Here is a 10,562-nt window from a genome sequence, read left to right as displayed (position 1 = left end):
TCAGTCGGATCCACCGCGGCTCTGTAGCCTTGCAGCTCCTCTCCAGATATCACAGACTCTGCGAAGGCGGCTTCGCCTAACTCGCATTCATGAGCCTTCTTGTAATCCCCGGATATGGTAATCATACCTTTTGGACCCGGAATCTTGAGCTTGTTGTAGATGTAGCACGCTCTAGCGTGAAACTTGTGGTAGGTGGGCCTGCCGAAGATGACGTGGTAGGAGCTCTTGAAGGGCACGACCTCAAACGTGATCATCTCTTGGCGGAAGTTATTTGCATCGCCGAATGCCACGGGAAGTCTGATGCTGCCCAGGGAATTTGCCTTTTTACCCGGAACCACACCATGAAACTCAGTGGTGCTGTGCTTTAATTGTTCCTTGGTAAGGTTCATCCGCTCCAATGTTTCCAGGTACATGATGTTCAGGCTGGCCCCGCCATCCATGAGGCACTTGGAGAAATCATACCCATCGATACGGGGACTTACAACCAAGGCGTAGCACTCTTTCGGAATGACAGTAGGATGATCCTTTCTATCAAACGTACACGAAGTTTCCGACCACCTGACATACTGCGGCACAGCGGGGACTGTGGCGTTCAGGATCCGGAGAGCTGATTTGCTTGCACGGACTGTTGGGGTTCCAAGGAAGGTGTGGTACGCGCCCGCACTCTTTTTATCGAAGGGATTGGGTTTAGCTGCGGATCCGGCCTTGGGATCCAGCGAAGCGTCATCCTCGTCCATCGCCTCGGAACTGTCTTCCTCCTTGTCCTTGTTCTTGCCCTTGCCTCCTTTGCCGCGTGGGCGGTGCTTCCGGGCTCGTTTGTATCCTGCTTCCGGGTCAGATTTTAGATCATTGACCCACTTGCAATTGCGGTTGGTGTGAGTGGACTTCCCTGTAGCCGGATCCAGGTGGGCCAGGCAAGGCATGTCTCTGTACTCTTCATAAGTTTGGGGGGCGCGGGTTCCGTCAGCTGTGACCTCGTCACCACGCTGCTGGCCCCTTCCAGCTCCGGCCCCGCGGCCGCGGCCTCTTCCGCCTCCTTGGCCTCCGCGCTGGAAGGCCATGGCGATCAAGTCGGATCCGCCACTCTTTTGGTCATCAGGGGGGTTTTTCCGCTTGGTGCCGCTGCTGCTGCCGTTGTCACGGTTCTTCTTTTGCTGGTGCAGGGGGATTGCTGTGGCTGCTAGATCTCCGCCTGCGTCGTCATCGGCGGCAGTATGATCACTGGCGATGGTGATCATGTCATCCAAAGTCAGTTTATTAGCATTGACCAGGCAGGTCAGCTTGTGCCGCAACAGTCCTCCTCGCTGCAAGCCACCGATGAAAGCGTGCATTGCTGTGCGATTATCGACGTTCTCGCACTCGTTTCTGCATGCCAACCATCGGGTGAGGAAATTCCTCGATGTTTCACCCTTTTTCTGAATACATGCCTGTAAGTCGCTTGTTGTGGCAGGTCTCTTGTAGGTGCCCCGTAAGTGTTTCTCGAAGGCGTTTTTCAGGTCAAACCAGCAAAAGATGGAGTTCTTCTCGAGGTCACTGAGCCAGATCCGGGCTGGACCTACAAGGTACAGCTGAAGCATGCGGCAAGCGATATTAGGGGTTCCTCCGGCAAAGGTTACAGCATTATAGTAATCCTCAATCCAGGTATCCGGCCTTTCCCTGCCATCATAGTTCTTCAGGTTTCCGGGTAGCTTGAGGTTCATCCTTGGCTTTGGTTCCTCTCGAATCATCCTGCCAAAGCATTTTGGGCCGATGTAGTCAGATCTGTACTCATTGAGGCGTTCTCGGGCATCGCGTGGGCCGCCGTTCGGGGTTCTTGAGCGAGAGCGAGATCTTCGGCCACCGCCTCCGCCTCCGCCTCCGCCACTAGGTGGCGGTGAGGGAGACCTGCGAGGGGGCCTGTAAGATTTTTTGCTTCCTCCCTCTGATTCCCGGCGATCCTCCCGTGGCTCGCTCCGGCTTCGGTGGCTACCTTCACCTTGGTGATAGTCTCCTCCGTCGTTCCGGCTACGGCGGGGCTCCGGCTCACGCTCTGCGTTCCGGCTCCTCCTAGGCTCAAGATCACGGTCGTTGTTCCGGCTCCTTCTGGGCTCCGGCTCACGATCGTTGTTCTGGTTCCGACGTGGCTCCGGCGTACGCTCCCTGGTCCTTGGCGGCGGTATGTTGTCGCGGATGTTGATTCCACCGGCTCCATGGGGCCTAGTGTTTCCGACTGGACTACGGCGGCGAGGGGGTGGGGGACGCGGGTACCCGTTAGGCGGAGGTGACGGGTTCCGGTACTTGTTCCTACCAGTGTACATTGCATCTTTTCCCTTCTTCGGATCTGACGGAGGCGTCTTTGACGGTACGGGGATCGGATTTGGGTGTTCCCTGGCTTTTCTTCTGCGCTCCGTGGATCCGGTGCGCGATTCATCATCGGGATGTCGGTTGGCGTGAGCGTCCTTCTGCGCGGTAGATACACAGTGATCCGGATTGGATTCCAACCTGCGCGAGGTATCCGCCTTGCTTTGCTGCTGCATTGCTGAAGCGACAAGTTTGCGGACGTAGTTGATATCAACCTCTTCGTCCTTCTTTTTCAGGAGCTCCGCAGCTTTTAGCATGTTATCCTTTGGAGTTTCCAGCGGCTGCTGCTCTACAGGTGTGGCGAAGTTGATCCTGCGGGGCGGGATTGCTTCTCTGACGATCCGATCAGCCTTCGCCTGCACATAGGTCATCTTTACTTCCCACTCTTTCCTCATGCTCTTGACGTGCTCGAGTGTTTCAGTGATTTCGTGATCCTGTCTTTCGAAGCGGTCCATCAAGTTTGCAGCTTCTGCCCTTTCGTCCATTATTGCGGCTGCGGTATTGGCGAACTTCTTGGCAGTGGCCAACATTTCCTTTCTCGTGGCCTCTAAAGCCTTCGGATCTGCGGCGTCGCCTGGAGTTATGGGTTTGTTGAGGACAGCAGATTTCGCCACTAAATCCATGCGAGCTTGCGCGACTATCTCTTCAGGGGACAGGACGTCTTCGTATGGTCGTTCCCGATCTAACGGAGATCCTACATTGGACGGTCCTGGATCGGAGGCGGTGTTTTCATCTTCGGGTTCCTGCTGATCCAGCTGTACCACGGTTGCGAGAACCTGCATGGGCTGGGCGGATTCAACGTCGGGCTGCTCACCGTATCCGTATTCTTTTATCTTCCGATCGAACTCTTCAGTGTCCATGGAATCCCCGGACATTGGACTTAGGTTGCCGAGGATTGATTCCTCAGGGTTTCCGGCACCCTCTTGCCCCGGAGCGTCGCTTTCTCCGACAGCCTCCTGCTGATCCGGAGCGACAGCGTTTTCCGGCGCCTCATCCTGCACGGGGCCAACTCCGACTTCTTGAGGGGCGGCTCCGGCGGTATGGGCTATGAAGTGCACGAAGTGACACCTTTGCTTCTCTAACACAGGAGACCCGGGCGGATCGCATTGGTCTTCCACCTTTATTTCTGCTCGAGGCGGATTGGGTGGGCTTTGAATTTTCCGGATCTAAGGCGGAATCTTCCTTAAGAAGTTCCTGCGACTCAGATTGGATCTTCGCGACTGCGTCCTGCTCAGCGGCGGTCGCGTCAGCGTTACTTACCAGTGCGTTCCCGTCGGAGTCGACGGTTTCGCCGATGAAGATGTGGATGCCGCCTACTGGGACGATGGAGAGCTTGACGGGAGCAGTCTTAGCCGGAATCCAGCACTCGTCCGGAGGGACGATCGGAAAGTTTCCGGCGTAAAGAACACGCCCCACCGCGATCGTGTCGTCGTAGCTTCCCATGGCGGAACCCTCCCGGTTCCGGCCTCCAGACGCCGCAGGCCCCACGGTGGGCGCCAACTGTCGTTGCCTATTCGACGGTACCTCGGAGGAGGGATCCTCACGAGGGGGAGAAGAAGTAGGGGCCATAGGGCGGAGTGCACACGGGACGGTGGTACGCGATTTACCCAGCTTCGGAACACCTGCACGATGACAGGGCCTACTGCTGCTTGTCTGGAATTATCTGGGCGCTTTCGCGTTGTTACAATGAGTTGTGGTTGTGCCTCTAGGGCTCCCGGGATCCGGCTTATAAAGGCGCACGGATCTAGGGTTTACATGGAGAGTCCTAGCCGGATTACATATTGCCTAACTACGGTACAATGTCTTGCCGTGTACGTCAAGGATCCGCCTCCCATATACATCGTACTGGATCCGGGTTCCTCATGGGCCTCCACGGATCCGGGTTCCTCTGAAGGTCGGTGCGGATCCGGCTAACTGATCCTGGGCCGGACTTCATTCTTCATGATCAACAGCAACTGGGCCACCCGATGGGCCACATGCCACATCACCGTCTATGGGCCACCCGGGCTTGCCGGATCTAGGCACTGTCGATGGTACACCCATGAAGTATACCCACAACAGAGAAGCTAATGGCCGAGAATCTTGCCGCCTTGGCTGCTAGGGACGACAAGAGACGTTTGGAAAAAGAGGTCGCAACTGCCATCTACCACAACCTCGCGAAGGAGGTCATTGAGGTCCAAAGGATGGACGTCGAGGCCAAAAAAGCAGACACCAAGGCCAAATTGCGTGACGCCGAGGCGAGGAGGATGGACGCCGAGGCCAAGACCCGTGCAGAAGACAGAATGATCATGCTTGCCGACTTGAGCAGCGTCGACGACGACACCAGGGCATGGTTCATGAAGAGGCGCGCCGAAATCCGCACGCGAGACTCCTGATCGCCATCGCCATGCGCCCAACACCTTGGCCTCCTTTTGGACTTTTTTTATTGCTGTTCAGGCCTTATTGTGCCCCTTTTGCTCCACTTTGCGCCGTACCTTGTGCAAAGTGTGATGAACATATTGCAGACCTCAATTTGCGGCTGTAATTTCGTGCAAATTTGAGGCTACAATCTCTTTTTTGAAATCTGGCCTGCGCCGAAAAGGCGTCCCCCCGCTGGAGCCAGCCCTAGACGCAAACGAACGCGATTGAGATGGCCTAGAAGAAAAATAAATAAATGCTCTAATCGTGACGTCATCTCGCTCGTTGTTGGGCTGTCCCTTCCCCGCCGGCTCGATCCACCACCACCAGCCCAACACAACCACCGGACTCAAAGCCGGCCGGCCGGCGCCGCGAGCGGAGCGAAGCAAGCCCCATGGCGTCGAAGCAGATGGAGGAGATCCAGCGGAAGCTGGCGGTGCTGGCCTACCCGCGCGCCAGCGCCCCGGCGCAGTCCCTCCTCTTCGCCGGCGTCGAGCGCTACCGCCTCCTCGAGTGGCTCTTCTTCCGGTACGCACCACCCCCAGCCCCCACGCCCGCCGCATTTCCGTCCTCCGCTGTACCCCGGGCCCGGGTTCTGGGGATTTAATCGGTTCAGAGATTGAGGGTTTCGTTTCTGTGTGTTGTGGCTCCGGAGGCTCCTGGGCGACAGATCGCCGTTCACGCAGCAGAACTGGCAGGGGGACAGCCTCGACCGCGACGAGGAGAACAGCAGGATCCAGCGTAAGGTTCTTTAGTTACACTCGTTTCGTTCGCCCCTGCGCTGCGAATTTGGATATGCTTCCGCGTTGTGCTGATGATGATGGAATGCTTGCAGACTTGGCGGAGATTGCGAACTTCCTGGGCATCACGCCTTCAGTCGACACGGAGGCGATTCAGGTGAGGGAAATGCGCTCTCTGTGCCTGCGGTTATTGAGTATTGCTTTGTTTTGCTACACGACATCTCTTGAGGTGTGGTGAGAATCGCAATCAGAGATTCAGCGGGTGCCGTCTTTTGTGGGGTTTCAGGGAAGAGGCAGCTACGACGAGCGGGTGGAGCTCCTCCGTCTGATTGTTGACTTGGTGGAAGCTAGTTGCTATGCCGACAATCCAGAGTGGAGGTTGGTCTTACCCTTCACTGTCGGTCGTATACTTCTGATATTCGGATTATACGAAAACATTGGTCAGATTCTGGTAATCGGTAGTAGCTATTTTCAGTTTAACATTTTCCAACACTGCATTATATTGTACATAAAATATCAAATAATGTTTTAACCTCATAGAAGAACATGTAAAAGTAAAACACGAAGACCTAACAAGTTGCTCCCTTGTAGTATTGATGAACAGTTGGCAAAGGATGTACAACTGGTGGATTCAATTGCAGAGAAACAGGCCCAAATTTTCTCAGAGGAGTGCAAGCTTTTTCCTGCAGATGTCCAAATACAATCAATTTACCCCTTGTAAGTACGCCAATTTGGTAGTTCTTAGTAATTGTATTATTTAGAGGGCACATATTTCAAGTACCCATATAATTCCTTCGATGGTATGAATCTTTATTGCCTCGCAGTTCTTTCTCTGTTACTGAGTTAGAATCTCATTGGCAGGCCTGACATAGCAGAATTAGAGTTGAAGCTCTCTGAGTATACTAAAAAGATGTCAAATCTGCAACAAATGGTTCAGGAGCTGGCATCTAAGGTATATTGACATGTGGATTTCCAGAAATCCCTTCCTATTTCCATGTTTGTTCTAATTTGGGCTGACCCCTCAGATATACAACTATATCCATATAGTTGTCGTACCTTACTTCTGAAGCTTGAAATTTATACTGGAAAGCTAATTATCACAGAAAACCTAGCATATTATCACCCAGGGCCCTCCAAGCTTATATTATTCTTGCCCTTACCATCTAATCTGCATTTTGTGGATTTATTTTCCTGATAAGAGTTAAAAACACGGGATTTTTGGTGTTTCCACGTTTTTATATCATCATTATTCACTAACAATGTCTTATTTGAAATCAATTTGTGCACTTCTATCTGAAAGTTTCATGCATGCCAATACAATGTTAGTTTGTTGATAGTACTCTTTAGTACGCTATTTGCGCTAACAGTGCAGTTTCTGCTGCTCAGTATGATTATAACCCAAATGAAGACTATGCCGAGACAGAGTTGAAGCTGAGGGAACATTTGCAATCGTTTCTCGAAACAGTTAAATCCTTCAACATGATATACACTAAGGTAACTATCTTATGCATCTCCTATACATTCCAGACAAACAGCCTTTACATGAATATCTTTTGCTACTTCTTATTACCATTTTCCATGTATTTTGAGTTGTTAGATAACAGAAGTTATTTGTCATTGTAGGAAATTCATCCTTGGACGCACATGATGGAGGTGCCACAGTTGCATGGATTTGGTCCAGCTGCTAATCGCTTGTTAGAGGCATATAACACACTTTTAAAGGTACTTTTTGAATGCTTGATTCATTTATTGGTGACTCTGCTGCTCATTTTTAATTTATTTTCCATCTCTGGCCTACGTGTCATGATGTGATTATTTGAACTTCTGATGTAATGAAAATAGTAAAAGTTCATTAGTTAGTACTAGTAAGCACTCAGTATGTCATAATACTATCATAGTTCTATGGCATTCATTTCAAGTTCCTAAACTGGTTATTATTATAGGCAATTGATTATCCTACAGAGTGAAGATATTTGTTTTCTCTTGTCAAAATAGTTTCAGTAAGAAATCTTATTGCTGTTATATTTGAAATGTCCATGGAGGACAAGAACATCTTGTGAATGTAGCCAACAAGAATGAAACACTGCTGCAAAATTATAACACAAACTGACTAGCTTAAGATATCTATAAGCCTGGAAGCTCTGTTAAGTGAGTGCTCCTTGTATTCTGCTCTATGAAGTATTCTACTGATCTACTCCCTCCGGCCCTAAATACTTCTCGCATGTGCAATGAATCTAGACACATTTTAGCCTATATTTTCGCCTAAATCTGTGACAAGTATTTAGGGCCGGAGGGAGTAGAAACGTATAAGATAGCATAGTATGTCTTTATGTAGAATTCTGCTATAATTATTTAGTGAAATACCATCTCCGCTTTCTAGCCTTTTCAGCTCTTATAATTCATGCCTTTTTCAACCAGTTAGTGTACTCTGGCTAAGTCCTTACAATGTTAACCTTACTACCTTATACAAACATGCTTTAACTCGAGTGTTTTTATCTGTGATTTGCAGTTCCTTGGAAATTTGAGGAGCCTGCGAGATTCATATTCTGCGATGGCTGCTGGGTCACTTTCAAATTCAAACGAGCCTTCATCCGTCACAAAGATCATTTCAGACTGTGAATCTGCGCTGACATTCTTGAATAACAGCCTTGCCATCCTTTCAACCTCTGTGGCACGAGAGCAGGGTGAAACTCTGTGATTTTGCAGTCTGATAGTGGTACCAAGATTCCACTTCGGGCACATATGTAATGTAAGCTTTTATTGGTCTTTTTAGTTTCAGTTGGCGCATGCTGTAAAGATTTTGTTGCAGCTATCGGTGTGTCATTGTATTTGTGTGTGCTTGTTGATGTTTGGGTAGTTGTAACTTGTAAGGCTCGCTGATCATATAGTCTAAAAGTTTGAGAACATAGTAAAACTTCTTGCAATGGTTTATGGATTGTCTTGCACCTCACCACCGGGTCCCTTTACTGACTGGTGACTGCCATGTCGATAAAGGTTAGTTTTGCTTTACAGCATTATCTTTTTCTCACATGGACGTTTCAAAAGGTACGTCATATCGGACTGTTTCAGAAGATGGCAGCAGGTGCAGACCAGCCGGGCTGCACGTGATCAAAATTTTTTTTTTTTTGAAACGAACCAACTTATATTCATATGAAATAGAGTACAGAGTTCAACCAAGAACACACAAAGAGAGAAAACAAAGAACAACAAAGCTTGCACTCTCCATCTTCAACCTCAAGATCGCCACCGAGGACGACCACCACTGGAGCAGCAGAAGCGACCACCAACTCCGAGGAGCTGGATCTGGAGACGAAGATCGAGCATCGGCCGGGGGCACACCCCGAGCTCACGCTGCACCTGATCTGGGACCAACGCCACAGATCAACCACCTTCTTACCACGAACCTGCAAAGCCGCTGTCTTGGATCCCCTCCTCCGGTCTTGGACACCGCCGCATCCGCCGCCAGCACAGATCCGACGAGAGAACGAAGAACACGAGCACCACGCCGGGCCTCGGTCCTCTGCAAGTCGAGCACGACGACGACGAGCCCCGAAGAGCTCCGCCGCCGGAGAAGGCCATGTCGACCGCAAAACACCCACCGCCAGCCCCACCTCCTCCTTGGCGCCGCCGGCGAGATCTCCTTCCTACCCTACCATATGTACATGCCGGAACCGGGGATCCCCCACCCTCCCGCTGACATAGGCATCCCAAATGGGCCTGCCGAAGATAGTACCCGGGGTTTACTGAAGGCCCAATACCCGAAGAATAAGAAGATTCGGGAGCCCAAGATATATTAAGGAAAGTTAGAGTTGTAATAGGAAGTGTTATTTGTAATCTGGCGGGATGAGTTAGAAACCGTCCCGGACTTTGTAACTTGTACAGAACGAAGCCCTCGGCTCCACCTCCTATATAAAGGGGAAGTCGAGGGACGAAGAGATCATCGAATCATTGTTACGAACCCTAGTTTTCATAATCGTCGAGTACTTTTCGGCTGAAACCTTCGAGATCTACTTGCCCTCTACTTCTAAACTAAACCCTAGCCTACAATCCATAGGCATTGACAAGTTGATACCTTGTCAATTGGCGCCGTCTGTGGGAACTAGAGGCGTAAGGATCTGATCTCGATGGCACGTTCAAGATCTTCGACATCGTCAACCGCAAGCAACACAATGGATCGAGGTAAACAGATCGGCTAGCCGGTCTTGTCGATTTTGTTCCTCACCCACCCTCCCGTTTGGATGCATATGCGTATCTGGCGGAGCCCATGGAGATGACGTTCGGAAGGTTTCACTTTCGCGTCGAGAAGGAAGGATCGTATCGTGTCGAGATTCCGATTTCATCGGGATCGTCGGCGGTCGATTCCGATTTTTCAAGCTATGCATCGTCAACCGAGTCAGGAGAAGAAGAAACTTCGTCGACACGCTACGTCAGCACCAGAGCAAGAGAGAAACTCGCCAAGATCTTCAACGACATATCGTTTGAGTCATCTGCGGACTCATATATAAGCGATGACTCAAGCGATGTCGACAGTTACGACTTCATCGACAAATCTATCACAGTGGGCAAGGTCTTCATCAATCTCAACGATGATGTCACCAAACCCAACATAGATCTGAATACAAAATATCATCAGATTTATGCCATTGAGGATCAAGAGGAAACATCCGAGGCTTTCGACGATCACGGGAAATCCATACGTCGATCCCTCCAATCTGCGACAAGGCCTGGGCAACAAATACGTCGGGCCGAGCCGCGAGATAGAGTTCAACTTTCACAAGCAACGTGGGACAGAGCCGCGAGAGCTATGAACGGTACAGAACCAATGGCTACCACGGCCACACCGGAGGAATTACAAGCATATCAATATAGGCTCGCACGAGCTGCCGTAGAATTGGAAAAGCAGACAAAGAGTTAAACAGAGAAAGGAGGCAGCTTCGCATCCAGCGAGGAGAAGGGCGGATCTAAGTCGACAATCTAGAACTTCGGGTGATAGCCACAGGAGGCTCGAACAGAGCAAGATCAAGGTTGCAACATATACCCGAGGCGTAAAGAGAGCACTTGGTCCAAAACCTCGACATGTCCTTC

General features: G+C 50.7%; 1 protein-coding gene across 1 annotated transcript; it reads left to right on the top strand.

The window, feature by feature from the left end:
* Positions 1 to 5,053: 5,053 nt before the first annotated feature.
* Positions 5,054 to 8,427, top strand: LOC127344238 (AUGMIN subunit 7). The gene is made up of 9 exons (XM_051370459.1): positions 5,054 to 5,265; positions 5,393 to 5,478; positions 5,573 to 5,634; positions 5,764 to 5,855; positions 6,069 to 6,194; positions 6,339 to 6,429; positions 6,864 to 6,971; positions 7,101 to 7,199; positions 7,987 to 8,427. Exons 1-9 carry the CDS (start codon positions 5,132 to 5,134, stop codon positions 8,173 to 8,175), a joined length of 987 nt encoding a protein of 328 aa, XP_051226419.1. The 5' UTR covers positions 5,054 to 5,131; the 3' UTR covers positions 8,176 to 8,427.
* Positions 8,428 to 10,562: the final 2,135 nt, after the last annotated feature.

The sequence above is a fragment of the Lolium perenne genome, chromosome 3 (genome assembly GCF_019359855.2).
Source record: "Lolium perenne isolate Kyuss_39 chromosome 3, Kyuss_2.0, whole genome shotgun sequence".
Lineage (NCBI taxonomy): Eukaryota > Viridiplantae > Streptophyta > Magnoliopsida > Poales > Poaceae > Lolium > Lolium perenne.
This window is presented reverse-complemented; position numbering and strand designations above follow the sequence as displayed.

Excerpts from the sequence above, each read along its gene's own strand:
- LOC127344238 (XM_051370459.1), top strand. The coding sequence starts at position 5,132 with ATGGCGTCGAAGCAGATGGAGGAGATCCAGCGGAAGCTGGCGGTGCTG. Across the intron at positions 5,856-6,068 it reads GCCGACAATCCAGAGTGGAG|TATTGATGAACAGTTGGCAA; the intron begins GTTGGTCTTACC and ends GCTCCCTTGTAG. Across the intron at positions 6,195-6,338 it reads ATACAATCAATTTACCCCTT|GCCTGACATAGCAGAATTAG; the intron begins GTAAGTACGCCA and ends TCTCATTGGCAG.